The sequence below is a fragment of the Crassostrea angulata genome, chromosome 8, assembly GCF_025612915.1.
Source record: "Crassostrea angulata isolate pt1a10 chromosome 8, ASM2561291v2, whole genome shotgun sequence".
Lineage (NCBI taxonomy): Eukaryota > Metazoa > Mollusca > Bivalvia > Ostreida > Ostreidae > Magallana > Magallana angulata.
In genome coordinates, this window is record NC_069118.1 from 52,378,287 (window position 1) to 52,405,983 (window position 27,697).

General features: G+C 32.2%; 2 protein-coding genes across 6 annotated transcripts in view; both read right to left on the bottom strand.

The window, feature by feature from the left end:
- Window positions 1-890: 890 nt before the first annotated feature.
- LOC128158390 (tripartite motif-containing protein 2-like) overlaps window positions 891-27,697 on the bottom strand; it is a 38,281-nt gene continuing 11,474 nt past the window's right edge. Inside the window, exons 1-3 of one of the 5 annotated variants that reach the window (XM_052821185.1) lie at window positions 4,832-4,941; window positions 3,465-3,609; window positions 891-2,726 (exon numbers count right to left, since the gene is read on the bottom strand). In XM_052821185.1, the coding sequence (XP_052677145.1) occupies window positions 1,069-2,703 (1,635 nt within the window). In that variant the 5' untranslated portion in view covers window positions 2,704-2,726; window positions 3,465-3,609; window positions 4,832-4,941 and the 3' untranslated portion in view covers window positions 891-1,068. Of the gene's footprint in view, window positions 2,727-3,464; window positions 3,610-4,831; window positions 4,948-11,799; window positions 11,819-27,697 lie in introns of those variants that run through there. The other 4 variants (XM_052821184.1, XM_052821187.1, XM_052821188.1 and 1 more) reach the window with 4 other exon arrangements.
- On the bottom strand, window positions 9,265-14,708 carry LOC128158391 (tripartite motif-containing protein 2-like). The gene is made up of 2 exons (XM_052821191.1): window positions 14,649-14,708; window positions 9,265-11,051 (listed from the first exon to the last, which is right to left on the bottom strand). The coding sequence occupies exon 2, from the start codon at window positions 11,024-11,026 to the stop codon at window positions 9,395-9,397; it is 1,632 nt and encodes a 543-aa protein (XP_052677151.1). The 5' UTR covers window positions 11,027-11,051; window positions 14,649-14,708; the 3' UTR covers window positions 9,265-9,394.

Here is a 27,697-nt window from a genome sequence, read left to right on the forward strand (position 1 = left end):
CCTAGTAAAATATATAGGTTTTAAAGCGATCTGGTTAGACCATCGTTGGGAAGGCACTGTACTTGTGTCTCAATTTGTTAAAAGCACCGAATGTTTTACCAAAGATCACACATGTGTTTTCTTTTAAAGTTTATATTTACAAGCACTGCGATTGGATCAGCTACTCGCAGCTGCAGCCAATCATAAAACAGATATTTTCACCAGGTTTTCGTAATGAAATCACCCAAGGGTTTATGGGGAGCAAAGTGGACCGAAAACCCTTGGCTAGCGAAGATGCTTTTGCAAGTACACAAAACGTTGTAAAACGTTTGTACTAATGTTCGTGCGTTGCACTGCGATGATTTGGATCGCATTCGGTCGCATCTGAATAGTGTGCATGTCCACTGTTTTTAGGAGACTTGATGCATGCAACGAATGCGAGAGCTCGTGCAACGTATGAGAGAGCTCGTTCAAATCTAAAAAAAATTCAGATCGCAAAGTGTTGTAAAGTTTTCGTGCGCCAATTGTAAAAGGGGCTTTAGAAACGATAAAAGTATTGATACATGTAATGCACGATATAATTTCTATACACATACTGACCTCGTTTATTCAGGACACACCAAACCCAATAACGTACCTGATTATCAAAACATTGGAATGTAAAAACTTAATTTTCTCGACAATTTGTCAACCAGAAGCTACCAAAGTGTAAACTTCATCTGTTGTTTGACATTTAAACTTGTTTAGCAAGTTTCATATTATTCCTCAAACGCATAGGAGAGAGTGGAAAACGGATGTGGGACAGACAGCCGGAATGACTGACGAACGCAGAAGAAAGCTCAAGTCTCTTCATGTGAAACCGGTAGGGGATTAAAAAATGAGTTTTTGTCATGATGTACATGTACAGTGTATAAACCTATGACATGAATTACTTGAAAGAATAATTTAATGAAGGTATATCTTATGTGAATAATATTGTTACAAAATACAGGTAATCATTTTCTATACACATATATGTTTACTATACATACAATTTCAGTTTGTCAATAAGCAATACATACAGAGAAAGTCGAAGCGGCATATTATGTTCTAAATATAATATTTTATTTTCTTCAATTGATAAGAATAGTACTCAACAACGAAGAGGTTGTCGCTGGTGTCCACACTAAAACCTCGTGGATTCTGTAAAGCACAATTCTTAATGTAACGGAGAAACTGTCCGTCCTGATCCACAACATGGATACAGCTGGTGTTAATATTTGCAATAAGTATCAGTCCCTGGCTGTCTGTAGCTATGCCGAGTGGATCAAATGATTGTTTCTTAGTAGAGGGAGGACCAGTGTAGGTAAACCGGAATTTCCCGGCCTGATTTACTACAACTACTGCATGACCCCCATAATCTGACAGACAAATATCTAGATTTCTGTTCTCACTGATGTATTTAATGCAATCAGGTGAATAGAGAGGTCGTCCTTTGTCATCAAACTGAATACTTTGTTTTTCTGTGGCGTCGGAATAACGCACAACTTTTGTTTGTTTCTCATCATCACTGGTCATAACAACTAAGAAGTCACCAGATGAGGCACTACATACATTGCGAGGAATCCAATCCCTTGTTCTGATCAATGTTTTTATCTTTTTTTTCTTAAGTATGTTCACACTTCTATCTTTGTCATCAGTATAAACAAGATCCCCAGTCCGTGTCACTGCTATGTCCCATGGATTTTTTCCTGACTTGGAATGGATTGACTGCACTAGTTCTCCCTGGAGGTTGTAAAGTCGCATGATATTGTCTTCACCACACGTCCACATATCATTATCACTTAGACAGGCCACACTGCCCAAAAATTTAACCTCCGTTTTTACTTTTGCGATGATCCGTGGTGCATCAATGAGCAGTTTGTCCAGGATAGATGACCCAGCAACAGGAGAATTAATTATGCTACAACGTTCTTCTTTTATTAAAGATAACGCTGTCAGAGAACCAAACAGTTCTTTGTTGAATCCCCGAGGAATAAAACGTGGTAATGAAACCTTAAGTTTAGGAGGCAATCTTCTGAATTTGGCATTTCTTGATTTGTAGGCAGCGACAAGGCTTGCATCATTAGTGTCTAGTAACTTTTTCAGATCAGCAATGCTCTGGGTGATTTCAGAAATAGTGTGTTTAATTTCATCTTCCTGCTTGTGTAGTACAGCCAGGTGTTTGGAGTCCATTTTAGCAAGATAAGATTTCAGTGTCTTAGTCATGGTGTCTATTTCGCTGAATAAGTCATCTTGATGTTGGTTGATAGCTGTTGTCAATTCCTGTGAGTTTGTATTCAGATCAGCGAAATGAATTGGAATTTCTGATGCAATCTCTTGATATTGAGGATAAATAAGTTTTTCTAATTCCTGTAAATCTTTTTGAATGACTTCTCTCTTGTTTTCCATTAATTCAATAAATTTATGACCATGATGCTCTTCAGATGAAGCACATGTTGTACAAATAGGAATGTCACACTGTTGACAATAAAGTACGCTTATGTTTGAAGAATGTTTTGGACATTTAGTTGTAGATCCTCTCTTTTTAAGTGACACAACTTTGTGATCTTGGGATTCATCGGAGAGATGTTCTCCCACACAGGCTTTACACAGATATATGTGACAAATGTCACAGTACATAGAGGAAGATGGAGTCTCACAGAGATGACACCGTAACACATCCTGGGCCCAACGCTGATCCATCAGGTCAGATACTTCTAATCAATCTAAAAAAAGAATTTGATGAAAATTAAATACTCACTAAATAGCATACAACAAATTATCGATTCCTTGTAAACATTGTACCTTTATCTTGAATAAAATAGCAGTTTAATCGTTTAAGGAAAATTTATTGAAACATCAACATTTCACTCAAAAAGATATTTATAAGATGTCTCTTATGAAATGTGATTTCAATAAATAAACAACAGATATGACATTAAGGGTCCCACGTTGTTTTCTGCTCATAACATTGATATAGAATTTCAGTTCAATGAAAGTGGTTCATTCTTGACACTATTTGAGATCAAAATTTAATTTTTTTAAATTTATTGTATAAGGTGGCTTAATTTTGAATAAGTTATCGAAATGCGAGTGTTAATCATTGGAGAAATACAGAGGTAAGAATTCATTGTAATGTAAACAAAGATCAAGTCTTAAATTAGTTTACAGACACTGTAATATAATTATGGAAGGAAATTACCATATCTTTGAAAAAAATGACTAGATGCATAAACGATAATTTGATTTAATGTGTTCTAAAGTATTATTATCAACAAAAGAAAGCACTATTTAATAAAAGCTTACTGCAATGCAGTACACACGAAAACAGTTACTTAACTTGAGCATTGTTTACAAATAAAAGAATTTCAAATTCGGTATCTGGCTTTCAAATTTTGAGGAAGCAGTGGTGGATCCAGGATTTAAGGTTAGGCGCCAGTTTTAGGCAGGGGATCTGTTACCACCTTGAGGCCCCTAGTGGGTCCATAGCAAAGTCCTGTTGGGGTTCCGGAGGCTAAGCCCAGGGAAACTCCTGAATTCCGGAGATTTAGTAGGGTAAAATTAAATATTCAAATTTATACCTCTTTGATATTTCTCCTCGTGAGTATACTGAAAAGTAAAACAATTTATTATATTTTCAGACTCCAAAAAATCCCATCGAAATAATCCGCCATGAGAAAAAAAAGAAATTTTCGGTGTTTTTTTCTTACAAACGACTGTAAACTAATCATTTTAAAAAATTAATTGGGACGATGTAAATAAAGTTTTTAAAAAGATAACGATGCCAGCCTGTATCATAATAAACATGGAAAAGTCTTTAAAACACAAGTTAGTAGAACCATTTATTTAAAGTTCGGTGACAGGTGACATTTGAACCCAAGGGGAGCTTAACTAGTGGGCTTTTCAAGTATGTTACACAATTTGTTTTATGTGTTTTCATTATATTCACCGTTGAAATTAGTCTAATGTAGAGAAATCCCATGAGTTTTCAAAAAGTTGATAAATAAAACTCGCAAGTTGTACATTTCTTTGCCACAAGAAGAATGATTTCACTTTATTTTGACAACTTTAGTGGGCGCAGGTGTCTTAGTTCTTAGTGTCTTAGGTCTTTAAGGACACTTATGTCCATGGATTATTTTTTGTAAAAAAAAAAGCTCTTGGTTTAAAATTAAAACAGTTTACTATATGTTTATATACAGCTCTTTAGAAGTCAAACAATGTAATAAATTGAATTAAGTAATTATACTTAACAATTACTGTACTATTATAATGTTATTTATTATAGCTTGATGAAAATTAAGATGTCCACCTAAATTTTAGAGACGGTACATAATATGCAGGTTAATACATAATGTTTCTTTTTGTAATTTTAATCTTGTTTGGCTTCGGAAAAGGGTAATTCCACATGAAACAGAACTAAAATAAACCAAGTTTAAAATCATAAGCTAAAACTACTGACGGATCAATCTTCTCATAGAAGTAATACAAGTCTTGACGATTGAACTGTGTTCAATTCAACGCATCTGAGCAGTAATTCGTTTTAGTAAATACAGGCCTTATGTACCTACATGCATACCAGCTAGTTATCATTAACAAGTTTAAATCATTCAAAATATCATATCTTGAATTTAAAGTTTGGACTAATACTGTCGCGAAGGTAAACGTGCCGCCATTTTGTATACACAAATTTCAACAGACTGTATCGTTATATGTTCTGACTACCATTGTACCTGCCCCAAACAGTCACAACGTACAATATATTAACGATTCCCCAAAAGCGTCTTTAGTTTTTGTATGAAATAAAAATAAACTGACGTATAGACTTCTGTACCTTTTCATTCACAGACCTTTCACTTCCACCGTCGTCATTTGGTAGACTCAATTGTATCAGAGGTCACGGGTGGTTTCGCCCCGGTAATATGTTGGCACAGAGGTTTCGTGTCGAGTGGTTTCGCCCCATTTAAATGTTAATGATTCAAAAAGTAAATGGTGGAAACATGGATAGAAATAAATGGATTTTTTTCATCGGTAATAAATGTATTTTTAGACACCTTAATTTATCAAATGATTTCATAGGGTAATTATTTTAAGAGACACTTAAGAATGTTGTTCCTTTTTTTTAAACCCATGCATTTCTTATACGAGATCAGTAGTAAAAACAGCAATAATTTAAATGGATTAGCAACGGCACGCAGCATATTTAATGTATATACCGATTTATTATAGCATTGAATCATGATCTTTTGAAAGATACCCTCTCGTAACGGTGTGTGCATACAAATTAAGTAACGTGCGTTAGCGCGTTATGAAAATTTGTATGCACATATCGCTGATGTTTAGAGACTGTATCTTTCAAAAAATCATGATTAAATGCTTATACATGTATTTATATTTTTTAACTTTTGCCTTGTCTGCAAATGTGATTATACCTAAAATTTCTTATATTATCCTAAGGGTAAGTTCATATTAATGGAAGAGCCATAAACGGCCACAAGCGTGAACTTTGACTTCGCTTGTGACGTTGCAGTTAACAGCATTCAACGTATGTGATGTCATAATAAAACTCGTCATTTTAACCTTTGAGTACCCTGTGTGCATTTCAGTGTTATAACTGCCGTAGCTTTCAGCACACTTTACAAGCCAAAACTATGTGGAATGTAAATATATATTATTAGATATCAACATTAAGTTACATAATGGACTCATTAAACTGAAAAAGTTTCAAATTGTAAACGTGTTTCCAGCTAACGTGTCGTCCTACACTGACTTTTACAAACTATTTTATAAAAAACTGCTTCTATTAACCATACCACTGATTAAATGTTTTCTTTGGTTATTCATGCAGGTTAAAAGGTGGCTAGCATTGTAGAAAAATATACGTAACCCGGGTTATAATTTTATTTCCGTAATATACGATGGAAGACGTATTGAAGACTTCTGGGAACTTATGCGTACCATATTTATAAGAGACAGAATTTAAAATCCGTGTGAAATCCTACACCTTACCCCCACTCTCAAACTAAAGAGTTCTTGGTTTGAAGCGACTTGATAATTGTCATGTCCGATTGAATATTTTAACTAAAATTTGCTCTTTTATGATGAAATTTGAATAATAAAATATTAATGCAACACAAGTAAGTCGACAACTGACACTCAAATGTTGGTTGATTGTCTGAAATGCCTTGCTAATGCATTGTAAACAATACCAATGGAATACAAATATTGACCAAAATCGTGACCATGCCCCTTTTAAAGTGGAATTTAAAGTTTGACCTAATTCCGTCGCGAATGTAGACACGCCGCGACTTTATACAAACTAATTTTCAGCATTACATTATAATCTGTTTGACCACAAATGTGCATGCCCCAACAGACACACTGTATTGGCAATTCCTTGAAAGCGTTAGTTCGTAGACCGGTCGACATCGAAATCGTCAGACAGGTTGAAAAAACATTCGTTTTATTAGACTTTTTATTAGAGAGGATTACATAGAAGAACATTTATAAGGATATAACAATTTGATTTTCTACTGTTTTTTGCGAGCTTGTTTTCTTTAAATATATATATAGTACTGTGGGATATTTGACCCCTTTACTTGCATATTAAGGTGCTCAAAGTGTTTGCACCTGTCCAACTGGAAATTATTCAAACTAGCTTTTCGTTTTCTAATGATTTTATAATAATGGTGACTACTTATGTTAGAAAACTATTTTTTACTTCAACCTTTAAAAGGACATGGTGGCGATTTTAATCAAAGACTATTTTTCTCTTTTTATTATTTACATGTTTTATGAATGCATTTCTGATGACAAAATAAAATTTTTGATTTAATAGCAGAGTTATAAAAAAAATAAGAAGGGCTATATGTAACAATTCTGAATTATGTAAACAAGGTTCATGCTTTGTTTTTGTTTACATAGGTCAAATTTCCTAGTAACACTAATTTTTTCAAGCTGATTTGTCTCTTTACGAATTTGGCTTAAGCATAAATAAACAGTTCTTAACATTACAAGCATTTACTTTAGGTCAAAAACTTGAATTTTCACTACAACATTCAAAATGTAAACAAAAGCTTTGTTTACATAGCAACGAATTGTAAGCTCTATAACTTGCTTATATCTCTAAGATTGACACTCAAATTTTAGTTGCCTATTAGAAATGCATTGTAAACATTAAATTCAGAAAAATAATTTTTGACAAAATTTGCCACTATGCCCCTTTAATTATATATATATAGATCTCTGATCAACAGGGGTAATAATCAGTACAGACTTTCTTCCATCGCAGATGCTTTTTTGAAAAATTTCTGGGAGTTTACATCATATTTAAAAGAAAATAATGCGTTTTGGGCATCAGTAAAATGATTAAATCAAAGAACTTCTTTTACATTAATTGAGTACATATATAATAATTTCAAAAATTGATTACCATCACAAGTAAACACACATAAAAATAAGGACATTAGTAGTTTGTCCCTTGCATTGAACTGTTTTCGTGCTTCCGGAAATACTTTGTCACGTTTAAAAGTTAGAATCCTTTTCTTAGACATGAAATACGCTGAGGTTAGTGTTTATCCCCGGTTTCTAGGGTGTTTAGATGAAATGTCATTGACTCTCCCTGGATTTGACATATTTTCATCACAGGTTAACTCCCTGAAAATGCCTGTACTAAAGCATTTCCCTGCGGGAAAAGCTACTACATTATGAGTAACATAAAAAGGTTTCTTTCTCGCTTTTTTTGTTCAGATTTTATTAAAATCATAAATGGAAACCCAGTAAGGATTAAAATCAATGTTTGTACACCCCCAGGTTGCAAATACCTGCCTTGTACAGGTTTAAATTCGTTTAACCGATTTATTATTTTTCATAGACAAGTTTAAAATTTGAACATGCGTATCATGGAAAACGTAGAACCTTATATGGGTAAATATTTTATAAATAACCTGGTTTGACAACTTAATATACATCAAACACGTAACTATCTGTTCTGAATTTGTAATCGAAAATTTTTTGATAATTTTCTAAAAAAAAATCTAATGGTTCGTCTGTTTGTGTGGGTAATTTTGTTCAAGCTAAACCCATGTTTAAGAAAATTTTTGATAAAACTAAAAGATTCCTTATGCCGTAATAGTGTATTAAGACCTTCACCAATTTTCATCAGGGCAAGATGGTTGATATTATGCTAAAGTATGTATCGCTTTCAAGTTGATAAAAAAAATGACATTTATGGAATCTTTTTAATCAGAGTGCCCTAGAAATATTTTTATAACTAAAATTTGATAAGAATTATTTATTTAATATTTTTGAGTGAAAATGAAATTATGCGCATATCTGTGAAATTCGAAATCTAATGAATCACCTTTAAATTTTAATAATTGTTTCTTATGAATCCACGTTGAATTGAATGATAATGCACGTAGCATCTTTTCGAAAGTGAAAGAGGCAGACTAATCCAAAAAATCTTGACAAGCAAAATTTTAAAAAATATTCCAAAATCGTTAAAATCCTAACTGGTGGAAAAGGGAGGTGGGGGGTCCTAGTATACATATTCACTGTTCTTTTTCTTATTTTCAGTTCATTTTTTATTCGTTATTTTAAGAAAGATCTTCGCTTGAAACACCTTTAAGCTACGTGCCGGACGAAGTTGTAAATACACAAAAACAATTATCAAAATATCTTCGACTTATCTTCAGTGCTTCAAGGGTTTTTTTCTTCAGAGTTATATAATATTAATATTTTTCAAGCTGTGATATTTATAGGTTTGATATTGAATACAAAATGTATTTTGTATGAAAGTTGATTTATATATATGATAGATTTTTTTCTCCTTAAATTTCACAGCGACGGTCCCTGTGAATTGATTATTGGTTTCTCATTAGGTGATCCCCGTGTAATCCTGGTAATAACCGAAGTCGTTTTTTTTCTTTTAATTAATCATAATTGATGAATTGCTATTTTTTACGTTTAAATGGTTGAATTTGAAGAAATTTTCTTTAGAACATAATGAAAACTTTATCCCGGAAGAAAAGAAGTGATTTAAACCACATTTATGGGTGGCATTTTCCTTGCCGTGCAACAAACCTTATGTGTATACCCGATTGAAGTGGAACAGAGCCTGAAAGACTGACGGATGATGAAGAGAGCTCTAGTCCCCTCATGTGATACCGATAAGGGATTAAAAAATGAGTTTTTGTCATGATGTACATGTACAGTGTATAACCCTTTGACATGAAATACTTGAAATAATAATTAAATGAAGGTATATGGTATTTTAATATTTTTCTTATTTAATACAGGTACTCATCTTTCATACACATACTTCTATACTATATATAGACTTTCAGTTTGTCAACAAGCAATATATACAAACACTATCAAAGAGACATATTTTCTTCTACATATAATATTTTATTTTCTTCAATTGATAAGAATAGTACTCAGCCACAAATAGGTTGTCGCTGGTGTCCACACTAAAACCTCGTGGATTCTGAAAAGCACAGTTTCTAATGTACCGGATAAACTGTCCGTCCTGATCCAGGATGTGGATACAACTGGTGTTAATATTTGCAACAAGTATTAGTCCCTGGCTGTCTGTAGTTAAGCCGAGTGGATCAAATGATCGTTTCTTAGTAGAGGGAGGGCCAGTGTAGGTAAACCGGAGTTTCCCGGCCTGATTAACTACCACTACTGCATTAGCTCCAGAATCTGACAGACAAATATCTAGATTTCTGTTCTCGCTGATGTATTTCACGTACCCAGATGAATAGAGAGGTCGTCCTTTGTCGTCGTACTGAATACTTTGTTTCTCTATGGGACCAGAGTAACACACAACTTTTGTTGGTTGATCATCACTGGTCATAACAACTAAGAGGTCACCAGAGAAGGTACTACATATATTGCGAGGTGTCCAATCCCTGGTTTTGATCAATTTCTTTATCTTTTTTTTCTTAAGTATGTTCACACTTCTATCTTTGTCATCAGTATAAACAAGATCCCCAGTCTTTGTCACTGCTATGTCCCATGGATTGTTCCCAGACTTGGAATGGATTGACTGCACTAGATCTCCATGGATATTGAACAGTCGCATGATACTGTCGTCACCACACGTCCACATATCATTATCACTTAGACAGGCCACACTACCTAAAAATTTAACCTCCGTCCTTATATTTGCGATGATCCGCGGTACATTAATGAGCGGTTTGTCCAAGGGAGATGACTCAGCAACGGGAGAATCAATTATGATACAGCGTTCTGCTTTTATTAAAGATAACGCTGTCAGAGAACCAAACAGTTCTTTGGTGATTCCTCGAGGAATAAAACGTGGTAAGGAAACTTTGAGTTGAGGAGGCAATCTTCTGAATTCGGCATTTCTCGATTTGTAGGCAGCGACAAGGCTGGCATCATTAGAGTCTAGTAACTTCCTTAGATCAGCAATGTTCTGAGTGATTTCAGAAACAGTGTGTTTAATTTCATCTTCCTGCTTGTGTAGTACAGCCAGGTGTTCGGAGTCCATTTTAGCAAGATAAGATTTCAGTGTCTTAGCCATGGTGTCTATTTCTTTGTATAAGTCATCTTGATGCTGGTTGATAGCTGTTGTCAATTCCCGTGAGTTTTTATACAGATCAGCGACATGTATTGGAATTTCTGATGCAATCTCTTGATATTGAGGATAAATAAGTTTTTCTAATTCCTGTAAATCTTTTTGAATGACTTCTCTCTTGTTTTCCATTAATTCAATAAATTTATGACCATGATGCTCTTCAGATGAGGCACATGTTGTACAAATAGGAATGTCACACTGTTGACAGTAAAGTACGCTTATGTTTGAAGAATGTTTTGGACATTTAGTTGTAGATCCTCTCTTTTTAAATGACACAACTTTGTGATCTTGGGATTCATCGGAGAGATGTTCTCCCACACAGGCTTTACACAGATGTATGTGACAAATGTCACAGTACATAGAGGGAGCTGGAGTCTCACAGAGATGACACCGTAACACATCCTGGGCCCAACGCTGATCCATCAGGTCAGATACTTCTTATCAAAATCTAAAAAAAAAAGAATTTGATGAAAATTAAATACTCATTGAATAGCATACAACAAATTATCGATTCTTTGTAAACATTGTACCTTTATTTTGAATCAAATAGCAGTTTAATCGTTTGAGGAAAATTTAGTAAACTTTAAAAGTAAATACCAAGCTGTCTCTTATGAAATGTGATTTCATCAATAGTTACCTTTGCAAATATGTTTCCTTATATAAACCTACAGAATAGCGAAATCGTTCAATTCTGTAAGAATTTTTTCATGACGTCACAATGATCATAGCACACGCTTATAGCTTGTCGCTTGGTTTATTGTAAACATAAAATCTCGGTAATTTTAACAATTCTGAACTCTTTGTCTTTTTCAAACCTAAATATATTCAGTAATAACTTTAATATTTATAGTATGAGGTGCTTTAATTGTGCATTTTGAATAATTTACCGAAATTTGAATGTTAGAATTCAAGTCATAAGAGAAATACAGAGGTAAGAATTCATTGTAAAGTAAACAAAGCCCAAGTCTTATATTTGTTTACAGACGCTGTAATATAATTAAGTAAGGAATATACCATACATATAAAAATGACTAGAGGCATTAACAATAACTTGATTTAATGTGTTCTAAAGTAATATTATCAACAAAAGAAAGCATCATTTATTAGAAACTTATAGCAATGTAGTACACATGGAAACGGTTACAAGACTTGAGCATTGTTTACAAAAACAAAGAATTTCAACTTCGATATCTGACCCTAGTTGGTCCAGAGCAAAGTCCAGATTGGGTTCAGGAGGCTAAGCCCCCGGAAGCTTCTGAATTTTGGAAATGTAGTAGGGTAAAAATGAAGTCTTCAAATGTAGATTTTTTGATATATCTTCTCGTGAGTAAAATGAAAAGTAAAACAATTAAATATATTTTAATACTCGAAAAAATCCCATCGAAACAATCCGCCATGAGAAATATGAGAAAAATTTCCTATACATTTTGTTTTTACGAACGGGTGTAACCTAATTAGTTTAAAAAGTTTAATAGGACGATGTAAATGAAGTTTTTAAAAAGATAACAATGCCAGCTTGTATCATAATAAATATGGAAAAGTCTATAAAAAAAACAAGTTAGAAGAACCATTTATTTAAATTTAAGTGAGAGGTGACATTTGAACCCAAGGGGAGTGTAGCTAGTTGGCTCTTTAAGTACTGTAAAACGAGAAAATATGGCGCACTACAAATTTTAGCGCATTTGGCGCAACTGCCTCTGAGCGCTAAAATTAATAGTGCACCAACGATTTTTTATATGTATTAAATTTCTTCAAGTTGCAAAACAATACCGTCATTCTATTTTTAAGGCTATATAGAAGTGTTCATTTAAATATCAGATACTGTCGGTTCTGTTTGTTTAAACAATTACACAGGTAAATGGTATGGGTTATCGGGTGTAAGTGCCTAAACATGGATTAATTTATTCAGTTTGAATTGCTTTTTAATATCTCTCATTAGCACCTTGAAAATTGGGCTTCTCCCCATGCCACTTCCATTTAGCGCCTCGAGGTAAAAATGTGATTAAGCGTGGCGATCGTTAACGCTGACAATACATGATTGATCATAATTTCTATGATCTCTGATTAGTGGATATAAAGATAAGAAGACGATACCTATTTTTTGTGTGTTTTTTTAATGTAAAATTACTGTGAAAAAGATTCTCTCATGGTGATCGAAACTCATGGTAAATGTAGCATTCGATTTCACTTTTAGTTTTGGGACTCTTCTAGTGTTTTCCAAGTCGACACGTTAAATTCAAAGTCCGATAACTCAAATTTGTTTACCAACAAAAATTACACATTATCGCCAATAATCGAAGTTTTCATATCTATCTACTGACGATTTACACAAAAGTAAGTGTATTGTTCTCAACGACAGTTTACCGTGCGTGCGAGATAAAAATCAAAGTCGTTGTGTTCACATGCTTGAGTGAACACAGAACTAAATTTTGGGCGTGATCGTTTATCAAACAACAACAATTTCGTTTTCTTTTTTTAAAGAAAAGATGCATGCGCTAAAATATAATTGCGCTAATGTACTGGCACTTGCATTTGCGCTAAAATATGTATGCGCCAAATTTTCTCATTTTACAGTATGTTACACAATTTGTTCTATGTGTTTTCATTATATTCACCGTTGAAATTAATCTAATGTAGAGAAATCCCATGAGTTTCCAAAAAGTTGATAAATAAAACTCGCAAGTTGTACATTTCTTTGCCACAAGAAGAATGATTAAACTTTATTTTGACAATTTTATGGGGCCCGGGCGTCTAAGTTCTTAGTGTCTTAGTTCTTAGTGTCTTAGTTCTTTAATGACACTTATGTCCATGAATTATTTTGTGTAAAAAAAAAATTCAGCTCTTGGTTTAAAATTTAAACAGTTTACTATATATTTATACAGAGCTCTTTAAAAGTCAAACAATGTAATAAATTGAATTAAGTAATTATACTTAACAATAACTGTACTATTATAATGTAATTTATTATATCTTGATGACAATAAAGATATCCACCTAAATTTTGGAGACAGTACATAATATGCAGGTTAATACATAATGTTTCTTTTTTTTGCAATTTTAATCTTGTATGGCTTCGGAAAAAGGTAATTCCACATGACACACAAGTAAAATTAACCAAGTTTAAAATAATTAGCTAAAATTACAGAAGGATCAATCTTTTCATAGAAGTAATACAAGTCTTGGCGATTGATGGATAGATGTCAAACATAGCTCGAGGCCTTGAAAACAGGTTTAGATTCAAACATTTGAAGTATAAAATCAAATACATTTTAGAAAATTTGAACAAAGATAAAAATGTTTTGAAAATGTTGAAAATGTTTTGCAAATCTTCCCCCCCTTAAAATAACAAAAACAAACATACTGAAAGAAAAAAAGCTATTGATGCTTTTCAAACATTCTGTTTTTAAATAGCTTTTTCACATTTTTTCAACTATATATCAAGTTTCCTCATAAATGTTTTAGGGTCCTAAATTCAAATAAATGAAATTACAAATACTCGAGCTTGATCTGAGCCGAATAATCGATATTCACAAAAATATGTGACTCTCTTTCAGGATTCAAGATTATGAATTTTGCACAAAGAATTCATATTTTATGACTAAAATTGATTAACATGTCGACAAAAAAATATACCAAAAGTCATAAAATGTTTTGCCACGATAACGTTAAACATCTCGGTGCAAAACATCAGAAAAGGTGCAAAACATCCTGGGTTCAATTCAACGCATCTGAGCAGCAATTTCGTTTTTAAATTAGTACATAAACAGGCCTTATGTACCTACATGCATACCAGCTAGTTATCATTAACAAGTTTAAATCATTCAAAATATCATATCTTGAATTTAAAGTTTGAACTAATACTGTCGCGAAGGTAAACGTGCCGCCATTTTGTATAAACAAATTTCAACAGACTGTATCGTTATATGTTCTGACTACCCTTGTACTTGCCCCAAACAGTCACAACTTACAATATATTAACGATTCCCTAAAAGCGTCTTTAGTTTGTGTATCAAATAAAAATTAACTGACGTATAGACTTCTGTACCTTTTCATTCACAGACCTTTCACTTCCACCGTCGTCATTTGGTAGACTCAATAGTATCAGAGGTCACGGGTGGTTTCGCCCCGGTAATATGTTGGCACAGAGGTTGCGTGTCGAGTGGTTTCGCCCCATTTAAATGTAAATGATTCAAAAAGTAAATGGTGGAAACATGAATAGAAATAAATGGATTTATTTCATCGGTAATAAATGTATTTTTAGACGCCTTAATTTATCAAATGATTTCATAGGGTAATTTTTTAAGAGACACTGAAGAATGTTGTTCCTTTTTATTTAAACCAATGCATTTCTTATACGAGATCAGTAGTAAAAACAGCAATAATTTAAATGGATTAGCAACGGCACGCAGCATATTTAATGTATATACCGATTTATTATAGCATTGAATCCTGATCTTTTGAAAGATACACTCTCGTAACGGTGTGTGCATACAAATTAAGTAACATGCGTTAGCGCGTTATGAAAATTTGTATGCACATATCGCTGATGTTTTGAGACTGTATCTTTCAAAAAACCATGATTTAATGCTTATACATGTATTTATATTTTTTAACTTTTGCCTTGTCAGCAAATGTGATTATACCTAAAATTTCTTATATTATCCTAAGGGTAAGTTCATACTAATGGAAGAGCCTAAAACGGCCACAAGCGTGAACTTTGACTTCGCTTGTGACGTTGCAGTTAACAGCATTCAACGTATGTGACGTCATAATAAAACTCGTCATTTTAACCTTTGAGTACCCTGTGTGCATTTCAGTGTTATAACTGCCGTAGCTTTCAGCACACTTTACAAGCCAAAACTATGTGGAATGTAAATATATATTATTAAATATCAACATTAAGTTACATAATGGACTCCTTAAACTGAAAAAGTTTCAAATTGTAAACGTGTTCCCAGCTAACGTGTCGTCCTACACTGACTTTTACAAACTATTTTATAGAAAACCGCTTCTATTAACCATACCTGTAGAAGAATCCGAATTGAAAACTTTCTATTTATGGAATACATTTATTACAACTCCAATGTAGAAATTGATTTCTGTGTAATTCGTTCCTAAAACGACAGGAATCACATTTAAATCCGTCCCAATTCACAATTTCCTTCATTTTTCGTAGACTTATGACAGATATGCATATATATATATATATATATATATATATATATATATATATATATATATATATATATATATATATATATATATATATATATATATATATATATTTATATATATATATATATATATATATATATATATATATATATATATATATATATATATATATATATATATATATATATATATATATATATATATATATATATATATATACTTGTAGAAATTTTAAAAAAAATGAAATTGATTAATGGCACATTTATAACACACTTTTTCTCCAAATAATTCATTTTAGCTAATTTGGAGATATATATTGGGAAAATCTAACACTTTATTTGTTTTTCATTCAGAAGTAACTTGGAGCACCTCGCGTCATTTTTTTAAATGTTATTATCCGGTGTCTTGTATTTAATTTGCAAAATCTCGTTTGAATGCATTGGTATTTCAATGATTAAATGTTTTCTTTGGTTATTCATGCAGGTTAAAAGGTGGCTAGCATTGTAGAAAAATATGCATAACCCGGGTTATGATTTTGTTTCCGTAATATACGATGGAAGACGTATTGAAGACTTCTGGGAACTTATGCGTACCATATTTATAAGAGACAGAGTTTTAATACACTGTGAAATCCTACATCTTACCCCCACTCTCACACTAAAGAGTTCTTGATTTGAAGCGACTTGATAATTGTCATGTCCGATTGAATATTTTAACTAAAATTTTCTCTTTTATGATGAAATTTGAATAGTTTTGAATATTAATGCAACACAAGTAAGTCGACAACTGACACTCAAATGTTGGTTGATTGTCTGAAATGTCTTACTAATGCATTGTAAACAATACAAATAGAATACAAATATTGACCAAAATCGTGACCATGCCCCTTTTAAAGTGGAATTTAAAGTTTAACCTAATTCCGTCGCGAATGTAAACACGCCGCTACTTTATACAAACTAATTTTCAGCATTACATTATAATCTGTTTGACCACAAATGTGCACGCCCCAACAGACACACTGTATTGGCAATTCCTTGAAAGCGTTAGTTCGTAGACCGGTCGACATCGAAATCGTCAGACAGGTTGAAATAACATTCGTTATATTAGGCTTTTTATTATAAAGGATTACATAGAAGAACATTTATAAGGATATAACAATTTGATTTTCTACAGTTTTTGACGAGCTTATTTTCTTTAAATATATATAGTACTGCGGGATATTTGACCCCTTTATTTGCATATTAAGGTGCTCAAAGTGTTTTCACCTGTCCAACTGGAAATTATTCAAACTAGCTTTTCGTTTTCTAATGATTTTATAATAATGGTGACTACTTATGTTAGAAAACTATTTTTTACTTCAACCTTTAAAAGGATATGGTGACGATTTTAATCAAAAGACTATTTTTCTCTTTTTTTATTATTTACATGTTTTATGAATGCATTTCTGATGACAAAATGAAATTTTTGATTTAATAGCAGAGTTATAAAAAAGATAAGTAGGGCTATATGTAACAATTCTGAATTATGTAAACAAGGTTCATGCTTTTTTTTGTTTACATTATTCAAATTTACCAGTAACACTAATTTTTTCAAGCTGATTTGTCTCTTTACGAATTCGGCTTAAGCATAAATAAACAGTTCTTAACATTTAAAGCATTTACTTTAGGTCAAAACCTGGAATTTTCACTTCAACATTCAAAATGTAAACAAAAGCTTTGTTTACATAGCAACAAATTGTAAGCTCTATAACTGGCTTATATCTCTAAGATTGACACTCAAATTTTAGTCGCCTATTAGAAATGCATTGTAAACATTATATTCAGAAAAATAGTTTTTGACAAAATTTGCCACTATGCCCCTTTATTTATATATATATATGGATCTCTGATCAACAGGGGTAATAATCAGTACAGACTTTCTTTCATCGCAAATGCTTTTTTCAAAAATGTCTGGGAGTTTACATCATACACACGTAATTAAAAGAAAATAATGCGTTTTAGGCAACAGTAAAATGATTAAATCAAAGAACTTCTTTTACATTAATTAAGTACATATATAATAATTTCCAAAATTGATTACCATCACAAGTAAACACAAATAAAAATAAGGACATTAGTAGTTTGTCCCTTGCATTGAACTGTTTTCGTGCATCCGGAAATACTTTCTCGTTTAAAAGTTAGAATCCTTTTCTTAGACATGAAATACACATAAGGTTAGTGTTTATCCCCGGTTTCTAGGGTGCTTAGGTTAACTTCCTGTAAATGACTGTAGTAGAGCATTTCCCTGGGGGAAAAGCTACTATATTATGAGTAACATAAAAAGTTTTCTTCCTCGCTTTTTTGTTCAGATTTTTTTAAAATCATTATTGGAAACCCAGGAAGGATTAAAATCAATGTTTGTACACCCCCAGGTTGCAAATACCTGCCTTGTACAGGTTTAATTTCGTTTAATTGATTTGTTATTTTTCATAGACAAGTTTGAAATTTGAACATGCGTAATATGGAAAACGTTATACCTAATATAGGTAATATTTTATAAATAACCTGGTTTGACAACTTAATATACATCAACAACGTAACTATCTGTTCTGAATTTGTAATCGAAAAATGTTTGATAATTTTCTAAAAAATCTAAAGGTTCGTTTGTTTGTGTGAGAAATTTTGTTCAAGCTAAACCCGTGTTTAAGAGAAGTTTTGATAAAACTAAAAGATTCCTTATGCCGTAATAATGTATAAAGACCTTCGCCAATTTGCATCAGGGCAAGATTATTGATATTATGCTAACGTATGTATCGCCTTCAAGTAGATAAAAAAATTACATTTATGGAATATTTTTAATCAGAGTGGGCTATAAATATTTTTATAACTAAGATTTGATAAGAATTATTTATTTATTATTTTGGAGTCAAAAATGAAATTATGCGCATATCTGTGAAATTCGAAATTAAATGAATCACCTCTAAATTTTAATAATTGTTTCTTATGAATCCACGTTGATTTGAATGATAATGCACGTAGCATCTTTTCGAAAGTGAGAGAGGCTGACTAATCAAAAAAATCTTGACAAGCAAAATTTAAAAAAATTCCAAAATCGTTAAAATCTTAACTTGTAGAATTTGGGGGAGGGGATGGTCCAAGTATACCTATTCACTGTTCTTTTTCTTATTTTCAATTCATTTTTATGTGTAAATTTAAGTTAGATCTTCGCTTGAAACACCTTTAAGCTACATGTCGGACGAAGTTGTAAATACTCGAAAACAATTATCAAAATATCTTCGACTTATCTTCAGTGCTTCAAGGGTTTTTTTTTCAGAGTTATATAATATTAATTTTTTTCAAGCTGTGATATTTGTAAGGTTTTCATAGGTTTGATATCGAATACAAAATGTATTTTTTATGAAAGTTGATTTATGCATATGATAGAATTTTTTCTCCCTAAATTTCACAGAGACGGTCCCTGTGAATTGATAACTGGATGAAATATCTGGTTTCAGCGCTGCGGAAACCCTTTGGAAACTCTGCGGAAACTTAAGGTTACTTTAAGTTTCCGACAGGTTTCAGCACGGAAACTTCAAGTTTCATTAAGTTTCCGCAGTGCTGAAACTTAGGCTGTCCATGAATCCAAATGGTTTCCGCAACGGAAACTTACTGAAACTTGAAGTTTCTGCATAGTTTCAATCTCCATATACGTTTGGGATACATATTGTTTACAAATGGTTTCCGCAACGGAAACTTACTGAAACTTGAAGTTTCTGCATAGTTTCAACCTCCATATACAATTGGGAAACATATTGTTTACAAAGGGTTTCCGCAACTGAAACTTTTTATATTTTTGCTTTCACAAAAGCTGAGCAAGGTTTCTACTTTAAGTAAAAACAAAACAATTTCAAACAGTTCCAAATTTATTTTGTTCAAAAATCTGAAACTGTTTCCAATAATAAATAAAATACAGCCAAGATACAATAATGGAGAAACATCCATATGGCAATTCCCTTATTGGGGACTTTTATTTAAAAAATGATAAAATTGCACAAGAAAAAAACCTCCCATAGAAATCTTTACATTTGTATTTTTTTCATCTCGATTAAATGCCTATCAAATCTCCCTTTAAAAATGCAACAAAGATCTTACTTTTTTAAAAATATGAATGCAATTTACAAAATAACTGCACGTACATGAATAAACAAAGAAAACTTCATTGTTACATGAACATGATACACTTGTCTCAATTTGTTTTGAACTACAATGAATATGTACACCATAAAATATTTTTGAAAAGTCTAAAGTATCAATCTTTAAAAAAAAAAAATACACTTCAAGATAGTAATTGACTATAGAGGTATGACCCAGATTTGATTTGAATATGTCAATAAATTCCAAAATGAGGTCAAAGTGACCCACTTACAAGTTGGGATAAACCTTTTCTTTGTTAATTAGTAATATAATCTAATGTTTTACAATAGAACAGGATTTGATATTATTTATTTGATAATCCATTAAGTCCAAAGTGAACTTTTCATTTCCACCCATGATGTACCAACTGATCAGATTTTAAAATCATAAGCCTGTCAGTATTTAATAGATGACCCAGAGGGAGATATGAAAAGCTTGTTGGCCAATAAAAGCTAACAATGGAGCAGTCTGTCAAATCATGTGCAAAAATATGATGTACACATTTAATTAATTATGCTGATTGCAACATTCCTGATGAATATTCTTCTTTACACACGGTTTACCTTCCTACATTTCACTACTTTACCTACATTAATATTTTTAAATCGCAGACATGAAGTAAAATATACATTGTTTATATATGACAAGTATTACTACATGTACTTGCTTTTTGTAGCATGAATGTATAAAATACAAAGTATCACACAGATCATTCACCTTACAATTCTCATCAATACCAGCATTTTACTTATGATATAAAAGCTAATTCCAATTATATATTAGTTACATAACACAGATTAAAATAAAACCCACATGGAAACAACTTTCCATCCAAGTAATTTTGTTATATAAAAATTGTCATACATGGGGTATATGTTGTCTTTATATATTTTCATATACGACATAATTGAATATTGTTTGGTGTATTTTGTCATTTCTATGACCCATGCATTCATCTCCTAATGCAGTGTTTTTACATTTAAGATTGGTTTCTTAATTTTTCATATATTGCTGCAAATAAAAACTAAGTTATCAATAAATGTTTAAACAAAGAAAATGGAAAAAAAAAAAGTAGTTAACACTTATCAACTTGGAGGTGTGAGGATATATGTTACATGGATTCTAATATTTTATGCAATATTTGCAAATATAACAAATTATTTAAGAAAATGAAAGTTAATATCTGCAAGGTCAAATCAATCATTAAATAAGTCAAAACCATGTGATTTTCTAAGATTCTAGCTTACAGACAGACATTGTAATATACTGGTATTTGATCATATAAAAAAAGTACTTTTATAGTTTATAGGTTTTTTGAAATGAGAATACTTTACAGTTAAAAAGTCTTGTTCTGCAGAGGTTTAGTCGGGTCGTAGAGATGTGTCCATTCGAATCAATAAGGGGTGTCCTTGGCTGTTGTTGATGTAACCCGAGTCGTAGTTTATGGAAATAGGCCTTTTTGGGGGACTTTCGAGCATTGTCCAGACAGGTGAAGCACTCATATGATCACATCATGGCTACAGCAGACTTAGTAGTTCTGGACAGTGGTAGCATTAAAATTCTTCTTCTTGTGATGAACTTGTTCCTTTCACTGGGCTGTACTTTATGTCTGTTCTATTTATCTTAAACATGAATAATAAAGTTTCATTTAGATTTGTAAACAATAAACATAAGTCATTCAGCCTAACATGTAATAAAAGCATTCTGAATAAAATTCTGAATACAGAAGCTACTATGCAGTTGCCAGTTGCTGTTTAAACTATGTCATATAATGACTACAGTAGTAACTGGTCTAAAATGTTTCATTTTATGTTTGAAGCTATGTTATTTTCATTTTGATTCAATCATTGTTTGTTGAACAATGGAAAAACTAATCAACAATAAGTGTGTTTCACCCCCCCCCACCCATCAACCTCCTTTTCAAGAACTTAGACCTAGATTTCCCAATAATTACTACAGTAAATTATAAACATCCAACACATGTATAAGTTAATGGTAAAAATAATCAATTTCAAAGCAATACCTTGCGTTCACATCGTCCAGCTGGTCAAAACATTCACCCGAATCACCGAACAGAGGATGCAACTAATCACCGGAAACATTGACTTTGAATGCTCCTGTCAATGCTGAAAAAGAAAAACGTGAAAGATTTCATTTTCCGGATTTAATTAATAAAAATTTTTCGTTACATTTAGAGTTTGTAAGTTGTATAATGTGCGAAAGATTCATTGTTCGTCTTGTTTACCAACCAAGCATTCATATATTAGGGACGTTTATATAATTATATATGTGTATACCCTGGATAATCTTGATTATCATGCATATAAAGTTGGTTAATGGTTAACTTGGTCAAAACGTATATTTAAAAGAGATACGGTAATAAAAATTAAAATGCCGAACCAAGTTTGAAAAAATGACACCATCTTGATTTGATGGCGCGAGATCTCGTTTACAAATGAGAGATAAATTAGAGCCTTGAAAATGTTATTGGGAGTATCTATATTGTGAATTAATTAAGTTACCTTGACATGAGTTCTTCGTTCCTGCATTATCTCCTTGTTGAAGAGGCTATTAATGCTTCTCAATTCTCCATTTTACAACAGCACTTTCTTGTCCATTTTAACCTTCGCTCGGAATCATAAAGTGCGCCAATATTGACCAATCAGAACCCGCTAAATCTTGGAAAAGTGCATCTTGGGATAGTTTAAAATGAATAATGTTTAATCAAAATTATCATTTTTTTACCGAAAAGTACACTTTTTACATGTATATTTATTTTAAATACGACAAAGTATTGGCGTGTGTTTGTTACAATTGTATTTGTAACACGTGATTAACCAAAAAAAATGGCCGACCGTTTGTTTACAAATGTCTAATGAAATTTAACAAGTTTTAATGATACATATGTATCAGATTTTTCTTTAACTATATTTTATTTACATGTACTGATGATTTTGCCAAACTAAATATGATAGAGCCATATATAGTTTACTGACAAGTTAGTCTTGACTTGTCCAATTTTCATCGCGATTCTAAGCACGGTCATATTCTTATTCAAAATATAGAGGTGTGAAAATATTATGGTCATCACAGAGCAGGTTCTGCATGAACTCACAGAAATCACAAATATAATTAGATGCCGATCAATAATGAATTAACGGGGTCCGGTTAACAGCGTTCACCCGTACGGTGAATTTACAACTACGATGAATTGATGGCAATTATTTTACAGTTACACATGTGCACTGGTTGGTCATGCGATGAACAGTACGTTAAGAATACTTATGAAATTAAAATACAAACGCGTTAAACAAGCCGGGAAGTAAGACACGTCGGACTGATATATAAACAAAATATAATTTTAATTATTTGGTATACTTTCTACATCAAATGTATACGAATGTATAATCAAATTTTAAAAATGGGATTAAAATCACGTGCACCACATGGCTAGTGCTGGATTTTAAACTGATTTTGTAATATAACGTATAACTTCAGTAAAATTATAAATAATGCTTATTATATCTTATAACAGAACCATGTGCATGTTTCATAAACGTGTATCAATATCTGTGTTTACAGTACAGAAAGTAAATACAAAGTATAGAAATGCACGAATCACATAGGCGTCGAACCGGGGGGGGGGGGGGGGCTAGGGGGGGGGGTTGCTTAGTGCAAAGTTAGACTTAACCAATAGGCATATAGCCCCCCCCCCCCCCCCACACACTTTTTCTCACCGGAAATGTAATTGTTCCTAAATGTACCTTGAAAGATTGAGAAGTTGGAGTAATAGGCATACTAGCCCCCCCCCCCCCCCCCGACACGGATTAGGAATTTCATGATTTTGGGAAAAAAAATTTGGGTGGGTAAATTTATATTCGGAAGTATATAGTATAGGTATCCCCCCCCCCCCCCCCCCGGATTAGGATTTTCATGATTTTGGGAATTAGGGTTTTTCCTCAATATTTCTGAGGATTAGCCTAGCCCCCCCCCCCCACCCCCACTTTCAATTTGCTTCCGACGCCAGTGATTCATGATACAGTCATACATGTAGTAAAGTCTGAAATGCATGTAAATAATTAAACAATTATTATATTAGACTCAAACTCCAAGTGGGTTTTACTCGTTATTATCAACTGTAGAATTTAAAACATGTGTTGGCGTGGTATTAAAAAAGAAATGAATTAGCTCTAAACTTCAGGTTGTACGAATATTTGGTACGATTTGTAAACATTTACAACGACTTTACCTTAATTTGTTTGCTTAATTAGTTACTGTACCTCAAGGTTCATTCAAATGATAACTAAATGATTAAAGAAGGAGTCTTACAAAATAGGAATATTAATTTATTTTACTAAATAATTATAATTTACTTATCAGTTTTATTAACTCAGGTACACACAAATTGGAAAAAAAATCCTGCCGGGCTCCAGTTATAAACTCACGCTTCGTACTGTGTATATGTTATGTAACAGTCTTTTGTTCACTCCTGACAGAAAAACCCCTGCAATCCACACAGAATATACAGGAAAATCACAGAGGAGGTCACCTGGACAAAGAATGTATACACATGTATACACGTGCCCGAGTACCAAAGATTAATGATTTCATCATATGCATTAAACAAGATCAGACATCAGTTTTTCTTTTCAAATTCAATTAATTACTTAGTAAGGTTCTTAATCGCCTTATTTGCCACATTTGAAGATAGTTACATGTATACATATAGTTTCAGTCACGCTGAAACCTTACTATACATTTTAGTATGTGTGGATTCATTGTCATTAGGCTAGAATTAAACTTAAACCTGTTGAAAATAAATGATATCACTATTAAACTCAAATCAATTTTAGTAATAGTTTCAGCAATGCGTAAACCATTTGGAATCTTAACTTAAAGTTTCAGCATACTGAAACCTAGCGGAAATGTTCTGAAACTGATTGATATTTCTATAATAATTTACACAACTTTTCACATGATTCAAATTTAGTTTCCGCATTGCGGAAACCATCAGGAATCTTAGACTAAAGTTTCTGCTGACTGAAACCTAACGGATACTTGCTGAATCGATATAATGGTTTCCGCATTGCAGAAACTATACATGAAACTTCAACTTCAAGTTTCAGCAAGGTTTCCATATAGTTTCAGTTTTGCTGAAACTTGATTTTTCATCCAGTGGATTATTGGTTTCTCATTAGGTGATCCCCGTGTAATCCTGGTAATAACCGAAGTCGTTTTTTTCTTTTAATTAATCATAATTGACGAATTGCAATTTTTACACTGGATGAAATATCTGGTTTCAGCACTGCGGAAACCCTTTGGAAACTCTGCGGAAACTTAAGGTTACTTTAAGTTTCTGACAGGTTTCAGCACGGAAACTTCAAGTTTCATTAAGTTTCCGCAGTGCTGAAACTTAGGCTGTCCATGAATCCAAATGGTTTCCGCAACGGAAACTTACTGAAACTTCAAGTTTCTGCATAGTTTCAATCTCCATATACATTTGGGATCCATATTGTTTACAAATGGTTTCCGCGACGGAAACTTGCTGAAACTTGAAGTTTCTGCATAGTTTCAACCTCCATATACAGTTGGGATACATATTGTTTACAAAGGATTTCCGCAACTGAAACTTACTGAAACTTTTTATATTTTTGCTTTCACAAAAGCTGAGCAAGGTTTCTACTTTATGTAAAAACAAAACAATTTCAAACAGTTCCAAATTTATTTTGTTCAAAAATCTGAAATTGTTTCCACTAATAAATAAAATACAGCCAAGATACAATAATGGAGAAACATCCATATGGCAATTCTCTTATTAGGGACTTTTATTTAAAAAATGATAAAATTGCACAAGAAAAAAAAAACTCCCATAGAAATCTTTACACTTGTATTTTTTTTCATCTCGATTAAATGCCTGTCAAATCTCCCTTTAAAAATGCAACAAACATCTTACTTTTTTAAAAATATGAATGCAATTTACAAAATAACTGCATGTACATGAATAAACAAAGAAAACTTCACTGTTACATGAACATGATACACTTGTCTCAATTTGTTTTGAACTACAATGAATATGTACACTGTAAAATATTTTTGAAAGTTTAAAGTATCCATCTTTAAAAAAAAAAAAATACACTACAAGATAGTAGTTGACTATTGAGGTATGACCCAGATTTGATTTGAATATGTATGTCAATAAATTCCAAAATGAGGTCAAAGTGACCCACTTACAAGTTGGGATAAACCTTTTCTTTGTTAGTAATATAATCTAATGTTTTACAATAGAACAGGATTTGATATCATTTTTTGATAATCCATTATGTCCAAAGTGAACTTCTCATTTCCACCCATGATGTAACAACTGATCAGATTTTAATATCATAAGCCTGTCAGTATTTAATAGATGACCCAGAGGGAGATATGAAAAGCTTGTTGGCCAATAAAAAGCTAACAATGGAGCAGTCTGTCAAATCATGTGCAAAAATATGATGTACACATTTAATTAATTATGCTGATTGCAACACACTTCATTCCTGATGAATAATCTTCTTTACACGGTTTACCTTCCTACATTTCACTACTGTACCTACATTAATATTTTTAAATCCAAGACATGAAGTAAAATATACATTGTTTATATATGTCAAGTATTACTACATGTACATGTACTTGCTTTTTGTAGCATGAATGTATAAAGTACAAAGTATCACACAGATCATTCACCTTACAATTCTCATCAATACCAGCATTTTACTTATGATATAAAAGCTAATTCCAATATTAGTTACATAACACAGATTAAAATAAAAACCCACATGGAAACAACTTTCCATGCAAGTAATTTTGTTATATAAAAATTGTAATACATGGGGTATATGTTGTCTTTATATATTTTCATATACGACATAATTGAATATTGTTTGGTGTATTTTATCATTTCTATGACCCATGCATTCATCTCCTAATGCAGTTTTTTTACATTTAAGATTGGTTTCTTAATTTTTCATATATTGCTGCATTAAGTTATCAATAAATGTTTAAACAAAGAAAATGGGAAAAAAAAGTAGTTAACACTTATCAACTTGGAGGTGTGAGGATATATGTTACATGGAGTCTAATATTTTATGCAATATTTCAAATTATTTAAGATTGAAAATGAAAGTTAATATCTGCAAGGTCTAATCAATCATTTAATAAGTCAAAACCATGTGATTTTCTAAGATTCTAGCTTACAGACTGACATTGTAATATACTGGTATTTGATCATATAAAAAAAGTACTTTTATAGTTTATAGGTTTTTTGAAATGAGAATACTTTACAGTTAAAAAGTCTTGTTCTGCAGAGGTTTAGTTGGGTCGAAGAGATGTGTCCATTCGAATCAATAAGGAGTGTCCTTGGCTGTTGTTGATGTAACCTGAGTCGTAGTTTATGGAAATAGGCCTTTTGGGGGGTTTTTCGAGCAATGTCCAGACCTGTGAAGCACTCATATGATCACATCATGGTTACAGCAGACTTAGTAGTTCTGGACAGTGGTAGCATTAAAATTCTTCTTCTTGCGATGAACTTGTTCCTTTCACTGGGCTGTACTTTATGTCTGTTCTATTTATCTTAAACAAGAATAATAAAGTTTCATTTAGATTTTTAAACAATAAACATTTAGCCTAACATGTAATAAAAGCATTCTGAATAAAATTCTGAATACAGAAGCTACCATACAGTTGCCAGTTGCTGTTTAAACTATGTAAT